Source organism: Thunnus albacares, chromosome 13 (assembly GCF_914725855.1).
Source record: "Thunnus albacares chromosome 13, fThuAlb1.1, whole genome shotgun sequence".
NCBI classification, from domain to species: domain Eukaryota; kingdom Metazoa; phylum Chordata; class Actinopteri; order Scombriformes; family Scombridae; genus Thunnus; species Thunnus albacares.
The window spans coordinates 5,288,891-5,309,137 of record NC_058118.1 but is presented as its reverse complement, the minus strand read 5'-3'; the positions used below and the strand labels follow the sequence as shown (position 1 = coordinate 5,309,137).

At 41.7% G+C, this 20,247-nt stretch overlaps 1 protein-coding gene and 1 long non-coding RNA gene across 19 annotated transcripts in view; one reads left to right on the top strand and one right to left on the bottom strand.

The window, feature by feature from the left end:
* Positions 1–10,501, top strand: part of auts2a (activator of transcription and developmental regulator AUTS2 a) — a 479,781-nt gene extending 469,280 nt beyond the window's left edge. For 13 of the 18 annotated variants that reach the window (XM_044369937.1, XM_044369938.1, XM_044369947.1 and 10 more), the window contains 10 exons: positions 758–802; positions 2,087–2,182; positions 2,285–2,356; positions 2,765–2,794; positions 4,070–4,141; positions 4,917–5,058; positions 6,882–6,962; positions 7,050–7,133; positions 7,371–7,623; positions 7,874–10,501. In XM_044369937.1, the coding sequence (XP_044225872.1) occupies positions 758–802; positions 2,087–2,182; positions 2,285–2,356; positions 2,765–2,794; positions 4,070–4,141; positions 4,917–5,058; positions 6,882–6,962; positions 7,050–7,133; positions 7,371–7,623; positions 7,874–9,119 (2,121 nt within the window). In that variant the 3' untranslated portion in view covers positions 9,120–10,501. The remainder of the gene's footprint in view (positions 1–757; positions 803–2,086; positions 2,183–2,284; positions 2,357–2,764; positions 2,795–4,069; positions 4,142–4,916; positions 5,059–6,881; positions 6,963–7,049; positions 7,134–7,370; positions 7,624–7,873) is intronic. The other 5 variants (XM_044369953.1, XM_044369945.1, XM_044369946.1 and 2 more) reach the window with 4 other exon arrangements.
* On the bottom strand, positions 4,964–18,095 carry LOC122995029. Its single transcript, XR_006406705.1, has 3 exons — positions 17,641–18,095; positions 6,815–6,991; positions 4,964–5,052 (listed from the first exon to the last, which is right to left on the bottom strand). It is a non-coding gene; the product is annotated as an uncharacterized LOC122995029 (long non-coding RNA).
* Positions 18,096–20,247: the final 2,152 nt, after the last annotated feature.

Genomic DNA, 20,247 nt, shown 5'->3' with positions numbered 1-20,247 from the left:
CCGTTCTAGTGTTTTCTCTGGCATACTTTTGGACTCCAGACTTGAACGCCGTTATTTTCTAAATTGCCAATAACTTGCCTAAAGCATGTTAACTTCAGAGCCAGCTTTTAGAACATAATACATTTAATTCATTCTGAATTTAATGACATCATTTGGTCCCGTTTGGGGGTTTTCATTACTGGCAAATGTCTAACGTTAAGAGCCCCGCTGTTTGTTGGGGGAGACCACAGGCAATGGGTGGCTGGACCTAAAACTCACAAACACACATACACACACATTCGTAACTGCCTGGCCCATAGAGGGTTTGCTTGGCTCTGATGATACCTCAAAGGCAGCATGACTAGGCCTCTGACAGCTAATGAGGCCATAAAAAGCCTCTTAATGGCTGCAGTGTTTAGTCTTGACTGGGGAAATGTTCGCCCTGAGCCTGCGCTACACCACTAAAAGCAGACCAAATGAGACGCAGAGCCTGCACTGGTTTACAAGGTCTTCAGATGATCACAAAATGGGAGGATGAAAAACAGTCTGGTTTGGGAAGTGGTTGAACTTTAAATCTATGTTGAGGTTTTAGATCTTGCATCAAAATCTCAATCTGTAAGCATGTTCTTAGTTCTAAAATGCAGTTTATGATGTATTTTGTGTTGGCCTAAAATGACCCTGAAAGAGGCCGATCTCAACCCTGTTACAGACACATGTGTGTAGCTTCTGTTGTCTTCTTTACATCTTTGTACTTAGCTCTGTTTCATTTCTCCTACAGTTTGAAAAATACCCAACAAAAGTTGACCCCTTCTACAGACACAGTGTGAGTTTCCCTACTCTGTACTATCTGCCTGCAGAGCAGTGTGTTGCTTGCCCATTATGCCATTCCAGCCCATGCAAGTCGGTGTTACAGCTGTGTGTGTATGTGTGTGTGTGTTAGATTTCATGCAATCGCTCATCCGCTTCTTAATGAATACTGTAAGCATCCTACAGTAGCTGTACCATTTCACCCTTCACCCCCCGGCAAATGTTGTGATTAATGAAACGGTGCTGGATTCTTAGATGTCGTAGCACAAGATTTATTGTGTGTGCATGTAACAGTGAAATTGTTGTGCATAGAAATTAATACCAAAAGAGACAGTGGCGGCATTACAGAAGAGACTGCGCTATTGCCAGAGGAATACTGTATCTTTGTCTTGCTTACTGCTCTTTATTTGTGCTTATATCACTCGGTAAAGGGGACTTATTTTAAACATTGGACCTCACTCTGCTACCAACATTTCCTGAAGCTTCCAGACATCTGCTGTCTGTGCCTGTATAAGTGTGCATTTTTTTCAAAGCCTAACCTTCAGTATTGGTAGACAACAATCCCTCAGAGCTGAAAGAAATCTGAGCAGCAGCACAAATTTTAATGCTACAAAAATCCTGGATTTGTATTCAGACCAACTCTGGGTCACACAGTTGTTGCAGAATGTTGCTTGTTTGTTTTTAAGTATTTCATCTCCGATTCTTAGTATTTCCTCGCTGTTATTATGGTAGCAGTAAATATCCTGAAGCCATTTCCTCTTTATAAATCATAGTAATGTCTTAAAACATGATGCACGGGCAAAACACAAGTTGCATTTAAAGCCTTACAGCATGTCATCAAGCGCTTCTAATAACTCAACCTAAATAATTCTCTTGCACCATCCATGATTAAACGCAAGCATGCAAGTTCAGAACATGCAAAACCTTTCAAGCTGATATGATTGACAAGAACAATTATACCGAGCAGCTGATTGCGTATCTGTTTCTCCACAGGATAATTTTATGAAAGCCTTGAGCACTTGTTTGGTTTACATGTGTTTTGCTTGTATTACAACATTCGAGTTTAGATCAAAGGAGTGTTTTCCCTTATTTAATCTATTGGGAAGAGCAGGGAATATTTTATAAACTTGTAGAAACATGTGACTTGTGAAACATGTAGGCAATCATCTGTTCATTTTCCCATCCAAGCAGTTTTTTTTTTTTAAATTTCAGTTTGGCTGTTGAGGTTCATCTGTCACTATAACCTGTTTGCTCCATCTCCACTCCTCCTCACACCTCCTCTCCTTCTTTTCTTCTTCAGCTCTTCCACTCCTACCCGCCGGCCATGTCTGGCCTTCCTCCCGTCATCCCCCCGACCGGGCCCTTCAGCTCGTTGCAGGGCGCCTTTCAGCCCAAAGTAAGACACACAGAGACAAAACTCACCCACAAACACAGATTACACACTGAAAATAAGTCATTTATAGTGAGTCTAATTGAATCTGTTTCTGGTGCGCTGTAGACGTCTAATCCACTCGATGTGTCTGCAAGACCAGGAGCCGTCCCGCACACATTCTTACAGAAAGACCCCAGGGTAAGAGCACGCACACACACACACACACACACACACATACTAACACATCACTCACAATGTAGATGTAACCTTTAGACGTCAGTATGTATTGCATAAGCCTTCAAGTCATTAGAAAAAGGTTTTCAACACCAAATTCTGTCATTTTTGAGAATTGGTGTGCAGTTTGTAGAAAACATCATGTGTGTTGCTGCCTTCCTTTCAGCTATCATATCCACATTTGTATGCAGAGGGCCACGAGGAGGAACCCGTGTGCTAATTACTCCCAAAATGCTTAATTTTAAAGGGAAATTTTAACATTTCAATTTGGTTCATAATGAATGCCACACAAGCAGACTAATTAGAAGTGATTTGACTGACAGCAAAATGACTCAACCTCTTCTCCCCCCCCCCCCCCTCTACCTCCTGTAGCTAACGGATCCGTTTCGGCCCATTCTCAGGGTGAGTGTTTATTCCCTGCAGTGTCTTAGTCTCCTGCAACCCCCACACCCCCCACACCCCCCACACACCCACACACATACACACAGTAATAGCCATGAAGCCTTAAAGGGTTTTGCAAATGGAGTAGATAGTGTCTTTAATTAAATGAGCACTGCACTTAGAGGCAGAGTGTGCTAGTTTATACACCGACAAGAAGACGAATTTTGCAGAACAACGCAGCCTCTGCATGTGGAAATTCTGTTTTCAGATGTTACTCGATTCTTTAAACAGATGTACACAGCATTGGTTGACAGACATTCTAGTTACAAACAAGACCATTCAAATCACTGCCGTAATTATCACTAATTACTATTGTAGACTGTATCTTTAATATGTGATTAAAGGTGCCACATGTACCATATTTAAGTATCAGTATGTCACTGTCAGATGTCACACCATGGTGTGACGTCTGTAAATAAGAGAGACCATCGTGGAAACAGTGATTATGGCACCTTTGCATCATCTGACGACTCAAGACAGTTGACCATGTGAGGTTTAAAGTTGCTCTGATCACTATTTTTAAATCAACAATGTAGCAGCTGTTTCAGTGATGCACCCACTGAGACTCTGCAGTTCCTCTCCACTGTACAAAGCTTTATAGAATCTTTCAGCTCATTGTTTTAGTTTTATTGTTTTGATTCACTCTTACCACTCTCATCAGCATCATTTCCAGATGCAGGCAGCTGTTTTCAGTAAAAAAAAAAAGCTCTTATAAACCATATGTACATTACCTGCCCAACACCAAACAGCAAACAGACAAAGTTAACCACTAGATGGTGAACATAATGGAGCATTTAGCAGCTAAAGAGTTGAATATTTTCCTCAGGAATTACTGGAGCTTAAAAGAGAGTGAATATTGGACTTATACTAACCATAAATGTGGCTCCAAATGAATGTTAATGGTGCTCTGTGCCTCCTGGCTATGTGAAAAAGCAAATGTTTGCACTCACCAAATCAACTTTATAAAGGTGACAATATGTCATTGTTGTTTTTACAGCTTGTTGTGCTGCCTCCAAGTGGCCAACAATCAACATTGCAAGTTTAAAAATAATGTGCATTGATAAGACAGCACTATATCCATTAAATAAAAATGAGTAACCTTCAACAACAGACTTTGGCTAATATGAAGTATTTCTTTGCTCAAGTAAGCAACAAGTAAGATAAATCCTTACTTGCATTAGTCATTCACATTAAAGAATAAGTTTGTGACAGTATGTTTTTGTCTTGTGCTCACAGAAACCGGGGAAGTGGTGCGCCATGCACGTCCATATCGCCTGGCAGATATACCACCACCAACAAAAAGTAAAGGTGAGGACTCATCTGACTCCTCTCTCTCTGAATTGTGCCAAATCTTGCATAAACACAGTGTTACTATCCCAGTTCCATACTACATACTAACTGCACAGGTAACAGGAAATTATGCAATATGAGTGCTGTTCACTTATTTTGCCTGGTAAGACCTCTTCTCAGGTCTGTGTGACTGTGTATACTCAGTGGTTGATTGACAAGTCCCTCACCTTCTTATTGTCCCGCTTAAAATGGGACAACTTTAAAAAAGAGCCATATTTTCCTTATCTACATTCTGTTTCTCGTATCAGCACTTCTCCTGCTAAATGGTAATTCTGTGATCATAAGAGTATTGTATATACAGAAGCTGACCTTTGTACTCATATAGTAATTTCCACGATTTGTGAAATGAATTCTGCTGTTGCACTGAGTACAAGTCACTACAGAAATATATTTAAATAATTAAAATGGAACAAGTCATTTTAATTGTGTGCTTTCAGCAGTCATAACCATAATCGCTTCTTGAGGTTATGATGATGGGCCCATTAAGAAAAGGAGACTGCTTTGCAGAGTGTAATTCAGTGTAGCCTTGCAGGCAGAGCAACACTCTCATCCCTGGAGGGTCTCAGGTTTAATTCCAACATACCTCATGTGTCCTTGAGCAAGACAACAAACACCTAGTCGCTTACACACTGTAATAAATTTAATGTGAAATAAACAGTGATACCAGTGATACATGCATATAATGTGTAAAGGGGTTTTACATGTGTTTCTCTGTCGGTCTGGCGTCTTCCAGCAGCAGATGCAAGTCGACCCTCACAAGCTAGACTTTGGCCTCAAGCCTGAGTTCTTGAGTCGACCTCCGGGCCCCAGCCTCTTCGGCGCCATCCATCACCCCAGCGACCTGGCACGGCCCGCCACACTCTTCTCCGCTGCAGGTGAGTGTGTGTGTCACAGGAAAAAAAAAGAAGATTGATGGTTAACAACAGTAGCTTTTGATATACACCATCGACTGATGGTGTATGTCAAAAGCTACTGTTGTTAAAAGCAGTGAACATGGCAAGACAGCAAAACCAAAAGAAGCGGTCAACAACATGGAAATAATAATGACTGTAGTGCATCTCTCTTACATCAACCAATTACTGAATACTAATTGGACATAGGATTAATATTTACTTTGACAAAAAAAACTTTTTGGCCATAAAAGCCCAAATTTGGTGGCACATTCTAATGCCACTATTCCAATCATATACACTGATCTTAATTATTTCTTATTTTAATGAGTTTGTCTACCTGATTGTAAACATGTAGTGAATTATTGTAAAGGAGAATTAGGCTTCTTGTGTGTTTTAGCCCACACAGTCTGTAAATAGCTGTTAATATTTAAAACCAGCCTATTCCTGACTGATCAGAACTTTTGTAATTAAGACATTATTTATTATTTTTTAATGTATTGTTTTACTAGAAACATAAATGTACTCTTATTCAACGAACATAAACAAGGTTATTTAAAGGGGAACATGTTTTTAATCCCATGTCTTATCTAACCTGTGTATTGGTTTTAAATTAAATTATTTATAAAATAACATACGCTGAAAATAACTAAAATAACAAAATATGTGAATCAACTCAACTTCTAGTCATCTTCACTATCATCCTGAGTGTGAGACTGAGGCACAGCCTACATCTTCCTTATATGACACAGGCCGGTTACTTTGACAACATTACCTGTTTTAGTGTGTTTGCAATACGTCTTAGAGATGGTTCTTCTGTAAAAAGTTTGGTGTAAGTAAAGATAAATCATTCATTCAGGTCATAAACGTCTGTATGGTGTACATGGATAATGCAGCGCTTTCAGTGGACTTTTTAATACTTACTATGCGATCGTCAAATTGATGCCACCAGAGTTTTCCGAAGTAGCCCATCTAATGATAATGTCCTTTGTCTGTGCAATCAGTGCAATTCTTAATGTGTTTTTTCATCAATTATTTTGCTAATATTTGTCAAACACTGAAGACGACTCTTCGTTGTCTACTCAGCAGGACGCAACCTCTCAGCTGAGCACGCACACACGTTCATATAGAGCATGTGGGGACTGATACAGACAGATAGGCATGTTTCTCTATCATCATGCTCGCTTTGTTTTGAAGTGGAGGCCAGTGGTCGTAAATGTACATGTGAATCGCAACTTGTGAATCAAAACTATTTTATTATAATCAAAAATTAATATAAACGTAGCCGGCTGGACATAAACGAGTAGTTGGCTGTGTGGCCAGCGGCTGGCGCTTATGGAAAGCTCGGTTTAGTAAGTGCAATGTCAGCTGGTCGTCGTCAGGATGAATAGTAATAACTTTGGTGATCCCTTAATTTTTCATCCAACGCCATCATCCGGTCAAAATTTCATTTGTGCAATACTTTGGTTTATGACCAAATACCTGCGTAACTAATGACATTTACATCAGCATGTTAGCATTTAGCTCAAAGCACCACTGTGTCTATTCTGTACAGCATAAGTACAGCGTCACAGAGCCGCTAGCATGGCTGCACACTCACAACATAAACAATAGGATCCCTTAAAGTTGTTTTTCTAAAGAAACTGTTTTAAACATCTTTGGCATTTTGACACTGCAATTTTTTTGTCATACTACATTTTCCAAGGTCAAGAATAAACCTTCATGCCCAATGAACTCTTACTTTTTGTAATATCACAGTCAGTGGTTGATTGATGTTTTCCTGAAGCCTTCCGTCTTTCTCTCTTCAGGTCCTACACACCCATCAGCAGGTCCCTTTGGCCATCCACCCCACCATCCTGGAAACTTCCTCACCCCAGCATCTCACTTAGGTAGGAGGATCCTTCACTTCAGTCCTGATCTGACAAAGGAAAATTAGGATGATTATATGCATGGTAACATGTTGTGTCTCTTTCCAGAACCTTTCAGTAGGCCTTCATCATTTGGAGGACTGGGATCACTCAGTTCATCAGCCTTCGGAGGACTGGGAAATCCAGCACTAAGTGAGTTTCAGCCTCATGAATGATACTGTTTGTTACCAAACTATCACTTACTGTTCTACACAATAATAATTATGGCTGGAATTATACTTTCATGCTTGGAGTAAGTAATATTCCCAAGGTAGTCATTTAAGCTGTATAAGGACATCAGCAGAATGACATTTAAATACAGACATTAAGCTGTGCAAGTTGTCGAGATACGCATTTAACTTGTGTCCTGCTGTGCTTTTCCACGTATTGAATCCCTAACAGCGGCCAACTCGATGTTCGGCCATAAAGATGGCCCGAATGCACAGCAGCACTTCAACAGCAACAGTAACAACAGCCACCAGGAGCCATGGAACCGCCTGCACCGTACACCGCCCTCCTTCCCCACACCACCACCCTGGCTGAAGCCCGGAGACTCTGAGAGGAGCACCTCAGTCAGCTCACACGAGAGGGACAGAGAACCTGACAAACGGGACTCGTTGGTCAGTAAAGACGACAAGGACAGGTGGGTGGTGCTCAGCAGAAGGTTGTTGTTGTTTGAGTGACTACATTAGCATGACTTTTACCTTGCTCAAGAACACTTGGTGGAGATAAATGTAATGTAATGAAATACTTCTTTGTATACTGCATGTTTTAGCTTTTTTGTTTTAAGTTTTTTTATTTGGAATAACTATTGAAAGATTGTCACAATTAATCCATTGTACAAAAGCCAAGTTACTAGTACTGATTGGGGGAATTTTTCTTTGTATTTCTAGGGACTCTGTAGAAAAGCGTCACCCGAGCCATCCATCACCAGTCCCCGTCAACCCCATCAATCTCCTTGGCCACAGCCGGCCTCCTGAGCACCACAGAAACCACCTGCCCCCTGCCTCTGCAGAGCCTCAGAGGGACAAAGAGAACAAGGCCAAAGACAGGGAGAGGGAGCACTCAGACTCTTGGAAGGACAGTGGCACAGATGACCACAAACTCAAAGACAACCAGCACAGTGACAAGGACACACCTGTCATCCATGACGGACGAGTGTCAGAGGACAAAGTATCCAACAGGGGGACGGCGTCACCCTACATCCGACAGACCAGCCTGGAACGTCCCAACGGCGGCCTGAGCAGGGAGGTCCTAGAGAAGAAGGCAGAGCTGCCGTATGAGCACCAGAAGAAGAGCAGTGAGGTCAAAGTGAAGGAGGAGAGGAAGGAGGAGCAAGATGGAGCCACAGAGAGGGCAAGTGAGCACCCAACACAGGCACCCTCCACGCCAAACCTCCACCCTCCCTCCTCCATGCCTGTGCCCATGGGCATGGCTGGAGTCCACCCAATCAACAGCATCAGCAGTCTGGAGAGAACTCGAGTGGTGGCGCCCTTCATGGGTATCAGCCCCATCCCAGGAGCTGACAGGTTCCCCTACCCCACCTTCCATTGGGACCCAATGAGGGACCCCTACAGGGGTCTGGACATTCACAGACGGGACCCTCTGGCCAGGGACCTGTTGCTAAGGAATGACCCTCTGCACCGGCTGGCAGCGCCACGCCTGTACGAGGCCGAGCGCTCCTACAGGGACCGTGAGCCTCATGACTTTAACCGTGACCACGCCCACCCTCTGGCCCTGGAGCAGAGGAGGGAGCAGGAGCGTGCCCACCTGGAGGAGCGCGACCGCCTCAACATGCTCAGAGAGGACTATGAGCATGGGCGCCTCCACCCAACAATGCATCATCCAGCCCTTGACGGACACCTGCCCCACCCTGCCCCAGGCCTTATGGCCCCTGGACTCCCGGGCATGCACTACTCCAGGGTCAGCCCCTCGGCTGCAGCAGCAGCGGCAGCAGCAGCCGCCGCCGCAGCCCATCAGAACGGTATTCTGAACAAAACACCACCAACCGCCTCTCTGAGTGCCCCGCCACCGCTCATCCCCACACTGGGCGCCCGGCCGGGCTCACCCAGACGGACTACTCCCATGGCCACAGATATCAGAGACAGACCGGCTCACAAAGACATTGAGGCACGGTGAGCTGAGCCTCAGCAGACTCAGTGCCCCTGCAGCCCTGTGCCTCACTTACACTGAACTCACACCAAGCACTTATCTTTGGGCAAAGCAAGACTGTAACATAGCTGTGAATAACTTATGTGGGCAGAGACATGTCCACACAATGAATTGTTTTTGTATAAAACTACAAAGACACAATCACAGAACAAAAAAAATACATTTTTCAAAGATTTTTTTCCAGTTTGCTCCAGCTTTTTGTGTGCATTCTTTCTCTTGTATAGCGAAGTGATGTGGAGTAAGAATGAAACCATTTTGGAATGTACAGGTACTTTAGCACTGACAGACAGCAAAGTGTGTAGATAATGTGTACAGTCACTGTGCTCGCTCTGTATGGATAAAAATCATGGTACAAATATGCAAAAGAGTGTTTTGAAAGCTTTACTTTGAACAAATGTAAATAGAGGAGTATTTAGGCGGTGATTCAGAATGTGCTTTTTGCAATTTCCTTTTTGTTGACGCAGCTGATTAGCATTGTACCAGAGACCCCATATTCAACTATGCAACAAATGTCTGGGCTCCCTTTCTGAAAGCTGGCCTTCTCACCACTACTGACTGTGTACCAGTAAAGGACAAAAAGCTGTATTCTCTCCACAACCCAGACTTGACAAACATTGGCTCAGTGCAGACAGATATGAGCTTTAACACAGGGTTTGTAGGTAGCAATTTGGATTAAATGAAAGGTAATGTTCTGAGAATTATTTTCTCAAATATGATAAATTGTAGGGACAATACTAGAAACAGTATTGCATTTCAAAAGGATTTTCAATGTAAAAAGCCAGCAGCACAAACATTAAGACACTTTTTTATCTCAAATTTTCCTTCACTAAGTTGCCGCTAGTCTTGTTCTGGGGAGAATGCAGCACATTAAACACCATGACAGCACATTGCCCTATAGAAGGAGTGTAAAGTACATGTTTTGGAAATAGGTTCTGTTGGTCAAACAGTGTATTAAAGTGCTTTCCTAAGTTGTTGTACCTACAAAATCAAAAGACAAAAAAGCAAGTCTAAACTATGGACAGTTTGTTTCTAACGAGCAGAGATCTATTTTAGTAGTCCACTGAAGGTTTAGTTGTGCGCTTCAAACTCTGTGATATCATGTCGTGCAGTGTTTTTTAATCCAACATAAAAATGTCCACCGGAGCCATAGTGGTTAGTCAATGCGTATTGCAAAAAGATTGTTAAATGAGAAACTTTTTTTGCTGTTTACCATGTACAGGGAAAAAAATGAAGTCTTTCTAGATCATGTACAAAAATGAGAAAAAATGAAGCGACTGAATCTTCAGCATGCTCCTCATTTAAACTTGTGTTATGTAAATTGTGCCATGTTATTAAAAAATGTGTACTAACCTTGTCTTTGGGCTTTTATTCCTCCACCCTCATGCACTAAACTGAGTAAACAGGCTATATTTCTTTTTGACACACTACGCTCACACACTTAATGACTTTGCACATTAGACTCCCATAGAGGATAAACTACTGTGGGTACAACTCAGCTACAATCACATTATTCTAAGTGCTATTGATTGTGTAGTTCGCCAAATTTACAAGCTATAAAAATTGTATCACTTGATACACAGTTGTGCTGACACTTCAATCACTTCTGATCACCTACGGAGCCACAAGATGAATAATTTCTCACATATCTGCTCTACCAGTAGGTGATGACTCACTAGAAAATTGCTTGGTAACAGTTAAAACCGCGGAAACACGCATCACATATCATCAGCTACTTGTACAAGTGAGCGCTTGTACTCGGTTCAAAAACAGTGCTTTGAACATGAGCAGCCTTCACTGGTGAATCATGGCTTGGTACTTGTGTATTCATCAGAGGATGCAAAAGTTATTGACGTTCCCATTACACTGAATAACCACAGCATTCATGCACCCTTCTCTGATTGATGTTTAGCACCGAAGCACCCAGGTCATGCATCAATCAAATGCTGGCTCAGTTCATTACTGGTGGGAAACGTGGGTTGCCTTTATTTCCTCCTGCCAAGTAAATGCTTCCTGCTCCTGGGACCGACACTAATTTACCTTTCAGACTTGCATACATGAAGTGCTGTTAGTACAGTAGGGGGCAGTTCAGGCTTTTGACCAGGAGAGGGCACCAAACTGCTGGATACAAACTCATAAGACAAAGGCCCTCATAACTGCTGTAAGTCAAGAGATGATGATGATGATAAGACAATTTCACTAAAGCTGCAACAATTACTGAATAAACACTCGATAAAATAACAGAAAACATAATACTTTACAATTTCCCAGAATGCAAGATGACATATTCAAATAGTTTGTTTTGTCCAACCAACATTTCCAAAACCAAAAATGCTCAGTTTACTATCATCCAAATCTTCACATTTGAGAAGCTGGAATTATTTGCCATTTTTGTTTGACAAGCGACTTTTGATAATCAATTATCAAGTCAAGTCAATTTTATTTGCACAGCCCAATATCACAAATTACAAATGTGCATCAGGGGGCTTTACAATCCTGTGATTCCAATAAAGAAAAACTCCCTAAAAAAAATCCTTCAGCAGGGAAAAAAATGGAAAAAACCTCAGGAAGAGCAACAGAGGAGGATCCCTCTCCCAGGATGGATTTATAAAATCTACATAGCGCAATCAATTGATTAATCATCTCAGCTCTAATCTCATCGTCTCTCTGTAATAACTGACTCCTTTCGGCCAGGTCAGCAGCTCAGAGACCAACTAGAAGAATACATGCAGGTATGTTGTCTACCTTACTCCAAATTCTACATCCCAGTCATTGTGTTCTCCCCTCAGCCAGAGCCGCTGGCTGCTTATATCAGCTATTTCTGGAACAGCCTAATCTAAGCACTGACCAACAAAAATCCTAAACTGCCTGAGTAAACTGCTTGTGGATGTTGCTACAAATCCTTCTTCCACTGGACAGAACCGGGCTTTTCAGCCTCCACTGCAGGTTTAATGTATCTAAGCTTCTTCCCTCGATATGTCTGGAGCCGGGGCTCAGATGGACAAACACAAGGAAATGGCTTTGTGTGAGAAACCACACAAGAAGAGTACTGTGTAGGATCAGTTAGTAGCTGCCTTCTGCAAGTCTAACACTACCCAGTTTTCATTATTATGGGAAAAGGTGCATAAACTGATGAAGCATCCACTCTGTGTACTAGCATCTATTTAATATCCCTCAAAGCTACACAGTTAGCCACAGTCGTTATAATCAACCTACACTGCAGCCAGATTTAGTCGTTATCAATAATCAGATGAAGTTACTGCCTGAACGGAACAGAGAAGCTATTCATCTGTAAAAACAGGCATCACCCAGTCTGTGCTGATAGACATTCTGATTAATGAGGTCTGACAGCAGGGTGTCTGATGGGGTTTCAGTACAAATGGATCCTCCTAATACAACTTCTTTATCAAACAACACACTGACAACTGGAAACAACAACAACAACAGAGAGAAATGATGAGACAAAACAGCACAAAAGCCGTCAGCAGCTCTGGTGTTCTACTCTTCAGCATGTGATGTTTTTACTCTGTGGACTACAGAGGTTTCATGTAGTAGAATCCTGACGCTGATCTACTTAAAAACTGCAAATTAACTTGTAAACAGATCAAATAAACATTTTTAGGGCTGCAACTAATGAATATTTTCATGATCAATTAATTCCTCTCTGGAAATGTCTGCAATTAGATGTACATGGTAAAATTTGGTCTCTCTGTGAATTCAAATCATTGCAGCAGAAAACTGTGTTTTCTCCTCTGGCTGCCTGTGTTTTGAACTGTTTTAGAATCTCGATATGGAAGCCTCATTAAAGTCATTATTGTAGATTTGTTTGGTTATAAAACAGCTCTTGGGTTGTTTTAAGGGGCTGTTTAGGACAACATCTTTTGTATAATTGTATTATATCATTTATGACTTTTACCCAGTTCTGATTTTGGTAAATCTTGTGTTATTGGTCTTATGTTTGTCACTCGATCTTAGCCTGGAAAAAATGTTAATCTCAGTGAGGCTACCCTTGTCAAATAAAACTTTTCTATTGCCTGACAAATCAATTAATTGAAGAATCTTTTCAGTTTTGCTGTTTCTCTGTTGGCTGCAGTTATTCAGGTTTAATTACCAGACAACTTGTGTTTTGTGCTAAATATGATGTGTTGTGCTAAAAACAACAAGCAGGTGCAATGTTTTGATAAAACAACACTTCTCCAGTGGCTTGAGGGGGATCCCTGAGGCAGCAGGTTAATATAATATAATAATATTAATTATTTTATCATTATCCTGTAAAACATGAACTGATCAAACCTGCAAACCTCCACTGAGAAATCTCATTTCCACCTTATTTTAAACACAGCACCTGTTCACTCAAATATGTCCCTCTAGGGCCTGTAATTAGCTTTTTGAACACAAGGTGGCATCAGTGCACACACCATTCCTGTGAGATGAGAAGACAAGCAACAAAGAGTGTGAGTGGATGGATGTCATACAGCAGGTCGAACAGTGGCCTGACCTGAGAGAAGAGAACCAGTTTGGCCAGCAGTGTCTTCTTGGTATTTGCCTGGATTGCCATGAACACCGTCATGATACATGCTGTCAAACTGGAAGAGCAGCATGACATGCTAAAGACACTCCTCGCGTGTCTTGTTGTCGTGTTTGAGCTTAACCAAAAAGCAAATAAAACCAGGATCCTCACTGCTTGTCAGCTGTCTGAACCCTGAAACTTGGACTTCATCCCAATACTGAGAGTCATGTGTCCCATCGGTGGCGGCACACCTCCGTCTGCCTCACAGCTCACATGATATCAGCAAACAGGAACAGCTGACGTCTAAGTGCTTTTGTAAACAAAACCTGTTTCTGGGAGATGTCTTGCCTCTGGGTTATGCAAAAGACAAAGGATCATATACAATAAGAGGAAAAAAAGCTACCTTAGAAACCCACGTTCACTAACCCTTCATAGTTAGTACTGTACATGTCTTCCATCATTTAATCTTATGTAGTACAATGCTCTGCCTGATACACTCGCCTTTTCCCTTAGAAAAAAAAAAAAGCAATTATGAGGGAATGCTCATAGTCTTTTCTCCCTGCTGACAACACTTCTAATAACATCCAAACAAACGTGCTCAAGCGCTCCTAAAAATACTTTCCTGTTTATAAACGGGAAGGCATCCCATTCTCGGTGGTAACATTCCCCTGGTGTTTCCACTCTCCTGAGAAAAAGCCTATAAACCTAACCGGCATGCTGTCGGTTCCTCTACTGGGATTAAGTTGATGCTCAGACCTCTCAAACAGAGTTCATTCGTTCATCATTAGTTGAATCGTTTTAAATGGGGTAACACATCTGAGGCTAGTGTTCAATTCGGGAAAAAGGATGAGATCAAAAGAGCAAGAGCTGGCCTCAAATATGAAACGCTGTATTAGTGCACAGTGGATCCAGCCTCCTCCACTGAACTTCAGCAAATTAGCATAATGCTTTAGACGTACTGCATGTATCCCATAATCTGACTGCAGTGATCTAGGACTGCAAGTAACAATTATTTTCATTATTAACTATTTTATCGTTTGGTCTGTAAAACATCAGAAAACAGTGAAAAATGTCCATCACCATTTCCTAAAGCTTAAAGTAACATCTTGAAATGTTTTGTTTTTCTGAGCAACACTCAAAACTATAAATACAATGAAAAAAATATTCAATGTACTATAATGGAAAACCAAGATATACACAAAGAATCTTACATTTGAGTACATTTGAGAATCTGAACCTTCAAACTTTTGGCATTTTTGCTTACAAATGACTTGATTATCACAAAATTTGCCAATTAATTTCCTGTCAATTGACTAATCACTTAATCGACTAATCATTGCAGCTCTACAGTGGTCGGAATAAAATGAGTTGGTCTATTAGAGCCATGTCTCATGATTCCTTTTTGCGGAGAAGATGAAACATAACTTATTTGCTTTAACCACAGTGTGAACTGACAGCAGGTTCAAGCCTACCGTAGCTGAGCGCCCTTTTCAAAATACAGAATTGTTTTCTTGACTTAAATAGACTCGTTTGATCCTCCCACATCACTGTTTATACTGTACATGTGTGGTTTGATGTTTGAGGTAATACAGAGGATGGCTGAAGCCTTAGGCCCTTTGAATGATAACCTGCTCCGCTGATGGAAACTAGAGTGTATGAAGATGTCACAACACACGCTATGGTAGGAGGCTGGAGATACAATAGAGAAGCTGTGTCAACAGCCGAGAGAGAAAAACACTTCGGGATCTGACTTTCTGTAGGCTGGAACAAAAACAGAAATGTTCTCACAGCCTTGACCTTCAAAGACAAACACGCGGCTACAATATGTGACAGAAGAAAGCAGAAGATTACTAGATTCTGAATACTGTTTATCACAATAACATTTCTACTCATCACTCTAGAGTCCTTCAGACATTGTTGCATTTTACAACTCCTCCTGTTATGTATCCTTTTCTGCCCAAACAAGCTACTCAAGGTTCATCATGCTGACCCACATATTATCTGACCGTGAAAACAATGCAGCTTAATCCTACAGTTTTTTTTTAAATTTTATTTCCAGCAGGACGGTTTAGAGCAACCTTCACAGACCTGATGCAGCAGGGTCTCATTAGCTGTGAGATTCAGCTCCACCAGTGCTGACAGATGAACTTTAATTATTGCAGGAGCTGTTTTTCCCGCACCAGAACATTTCATTCAGACAACTCATATGGAACAAATTATTATGTGAATGTAGAGTACGTGCACGGTTGATATTTGGTGTCTAGGCTGTGACTTTCTCAGTCCCCAGAAGCATACACCAATGAGCCAAACACAGCAGAAATTTAAGGAGTTACAATAATATTTTCCCCCTGCAACTGCCTTAGATACAGAGCATGACGTCTGCCAGTGTGTGGAAACTACAATGTGTAGGACAGACGAACGAGCCAACAAGTGGCCGATCCCCTGCTACTGTACAGTAGTAGAACATCTAAACCCTGCAATTCACCTGATGTTTTAACTGTGACCTGCCAACAGACTGCAAATGAAAATGAGCTTAAAGCTAACTCTGCTATGATACAACACAGTACATGAAGTACTAACATCTTTGTTTAATATTGAACATGGGTCCTACATACATGCAGGGCGGATACTGACGATTATTTTCATTATCAATTAATCTGTCAATTATCAAAATAGTTGGCGATTAATGTAATAGTTGGTAACTAGTCGATTAATTGTTGCTCTAATGACAAGAATAAAATAATATTTAGCATAAGGCTCATCACATGTCAGCTATGCAGCACATAATTATTATATACATATTAAAATACAAATTAGGGCTGCAACTAACAGTTATTTCATTATAATCTGCGGATTATCTTCTCAAATAAAGCTGTGGGGAAAACAGCCATCACAGTTTCCCAAGAATTCAAAGTGACATTTATAACCGTCTTGTTTTGCCTCAGAAACAGTTTGACATCCAAAAATAATCAGTGATATAAAACAGAGATAAGCAGCAAATCCTCACATTTGGGAGGCTAGAACCAGAGAAAGTTTGGCATTTTTGCTTTAAAAATAACTTTAAAGATTGATTATCAAAATATTGCAGATTGTTTTGTGTTGATCAATTAAAAGACTAATCATTTCAACTCAAGGTTCAAGGTTCAGCCTCCCCTCTGCCTGTTAAATATGTGAGCAGATGACCATCAGTATATGGATATGAGTTTAGATTGTTAATGAGTGCAGCAGCATGAACCATACAACAGCAGTGGCTTAGATACAATCAATATATCTTATTATTTTCAATAATTCATTATGAATAGTGAAACAACTTCAAGACTTAGAGTTAGAATATTTCTCTAATAACACAGCTGACTATACTGGGCTTCATACCGGCTAATACAGGAACACACAGACCTTTTTCACAGCAGACATTCTCACTTGTCACAGTATGAAACGCACAGGTAGAGCTAATAATATTCATGTTTGCTCAGTTCAGTTAAGTGTCCGATATAAATCATCCCAGTAAGCCAGCATGCCCAGTACTGGAGTCCAGCTCACCTAAACGGGACGCGGCCATTATAACACCTGAGCTGTTCCTGCTACAACATGTCAACATGTCTGCTGTGAAAATGTGAACAAGCTGTAAGGCAGCAGTCATGTTTATATCCACAAAGCAAACAGACAACATTACCCTCTAACAGAGACCAGACTTTATATTGAGTGACTGAAAAACAACAGCAACAACTTAACAGGAAAACTACAAAACATTGAGGCTCATGTTCAGCATGAGTAAACATATTTAACCAGCGTCATGACACCAGAACTAAACACTGACAGTAACTGACGTATCAGCAGCTAACAACAGCAAACATTATGACATTATTAGCCGCCAGTAATTGACATATAAAACCCACAGCAGCAAGTCTGCTAGCACACAAGCACCGACAAAACATAGTCAACACATGGCCTCATAAATGTTAGTAAAAACATCAGACTTACCGCGGAGAGCCGCAGTCTGAGCGGAGGATGATCCAGCACAGCTGCGTCTGTGCGGCCGCTGCTGAAATACGCACACCTGGTGTTCTCCAAAAAGTCTTTCACAAGCCACATAGTCCCACTGTTAGTCAGCGAACTTGCTTGTGATATGTTTCATTAACTGAGCTAACAATTAAAGCGCCTTTTTAGGTGAGCAATGTGGCACCTAGCATAGTTAACTGTTTGGTTCACATGACGCTGAGGTTTGAACAGGTTTTATATCAATGACTTTTGTCCAGTGAAATCCTTCAGAGAGGACTTGTGTTGTAAGACAGGACATGGAGATATTTTAGGATGACCAACAACAACATAAATCTCTTCTGGGTATCACTGGAGGCCTCTTATAAACCCAGTGCCTCTCAGACCAGATTTATCATTAACACCTGGACAAATAAACAGGAACATTTAGTTCAGCACAGTAGCCCAGCAACCAATAAATAGTGAAGCTTATAATATTTAATATTTTGTCAGATGTCATTACAGTAATTTTCATGATTTGTGGTGCAGTTATACTGGTTTACAACTTCCTGTTATTTTGTCTACTTCTCATACCTACATGGTAAACCTTCCCAGTATCCCTGAACAGCATTTCTGGAACTTGTGTCTGAGACTATAAAATGTTGTGATTAAATCTATTCTACGAATTAAACAGATGTTTTCTTCAGTAAGAATTCTGCTCCCCAAAGACTTTACCCGTACAAATCCAGACTGATGATTTCTATGGGAATTGCACGGCAATTCATAATTCTGCCCCATCCGGAGCCTCAGTCTCATTTAGCACCTACGATGGCTGGAGTGCTGCAAGGAGGGGAGGTTTCAGTCTGTGAAGGTGGCCTGAGGTACGTGTCCAGCATGGAGAAAAGACATTGTCTAATTGCTTAGCTGGAAATAGCCTGAGGTGGGAGGAGTGGGGAGGGGTGGTTACTCTGCTTGTGCAGAGGGAAAAGGGATTGCCCCATCCTGTTAAATCACCACCCTGACCTTTGACCTCGCTGTGGCCACTCAGGCTGATGTGACTGCACATGGATACACACGCCCAGCGCTAATACGTATGAACACACACGGATAGATACTGAGAGACACACGTACAATATATCACTGACACTGCTGTGGCAATAATAGAGATGACCCCAATCATCACAGGGACAAAAAAGGGAAACTGATCCCCATTCCCTTGCCAAGGCTACATTTTATCGCTGGCCTCCACTGTACCCTCCTGATGACATGGCATTGGAGGTTGATCACCTATAATAGAGTCCAGCTGAGGTGCAGATTAAAAGTACAAATCACATTGTAAATGACTGAGCTGGGTTGCACTATGTAACCTCCACCTTGGTCTGCGGGGCTTAAACCACAGTCCTCCCCTGGTTTCAATTTCCCAGCTTGTCTCAAGGAAGATAAAGAGACAACAAAAAATCTAAGTTAGTAGTGGGCCTGTGTGCGTGTGAAGATACAGTAAAGCATGAGAGAGGATATTAAACCAGGTGTCCTGCCTCTGAGCACATGTGGCTGGATCTGAACCTTTTTTTTTTCTCCTCAAGCACCATATGGAAGCAGGTCGAGGAGCAACTCTGATGACGTTAATTTCCCCGCACGCAGGGTCTCTCCTGTGGTAAGCAGCTAAGTGCTGCTCTCTCTTTCGCTCACGCCACATGCAATGTTGCCGCCAGTGAATAAAATGTCACATCCGCTGATAAGCGTCACCTCACTGATCCATGAAGCTCACAAGACAAGCCCCTTTCTCCCCAGAGAGAGGGGGGGGGGGATCTTGAAATAACATGATGTTCTTGGACTGAGCATAATCTCAGCATGCAACCAGCACTGCTCTCCAGTTCTCCCTAGAGCGCAGAGGGGAAGGTCATTCATCAAAAGTCACATATTAGTCATCAGAATGTGAGCAGCATGGGGTCGAAATAGTGACCCAAGTCGATGCTGAGATGCAACGGGCGTAAAGGGTCGGCCCTTAACAGATGACTCCATATCGACCAAATGGGAAGACAGGAGAGGCTGTTAGGATGGTGTACCAGCGCTCTCCTCCTCCCAGACTGGGAGATGAGGAAGACTGACAAATGAGTGTGCAGCAGCTGGACAAAGCCTCATGAGAAATCTGGGCTGTCTGCAGGCGTAGCAGACAGAGTGGGATGATTGGCTCCAGTTTGGACCCAACTCCCTATCTGCAGAATATCCTCCGCCATGACCAGCCACTACATGCAGGTTGTTCAAGGCGACATACGGTTGAGTGCCGTGAGTGTTTGCATGGTGACACACTGATGTTGTGCCTCCTTTTCCGAGTTCTTTTCATTTGACATGGCACAATGACTGTGCGTTTAAAGTTCAGACTGTCAGCTTTCATTTGAGGATATTCTCAGACAGACTGGTTGCTTTGTTAGAAGAACTACAGGCATCTTTATGCAACTTAATTACCCCTGACATCCTTCTTATGTCATATTAATGTAATGATCATAAAAATTCAAATTAAAGCTGGAGTACGAGATTTTTATCTCCCCCTTCTGGCAGTGAGAGTAATTACAAAAACACTGTTGACACGTGCTTATGTTATAGACTCCATCG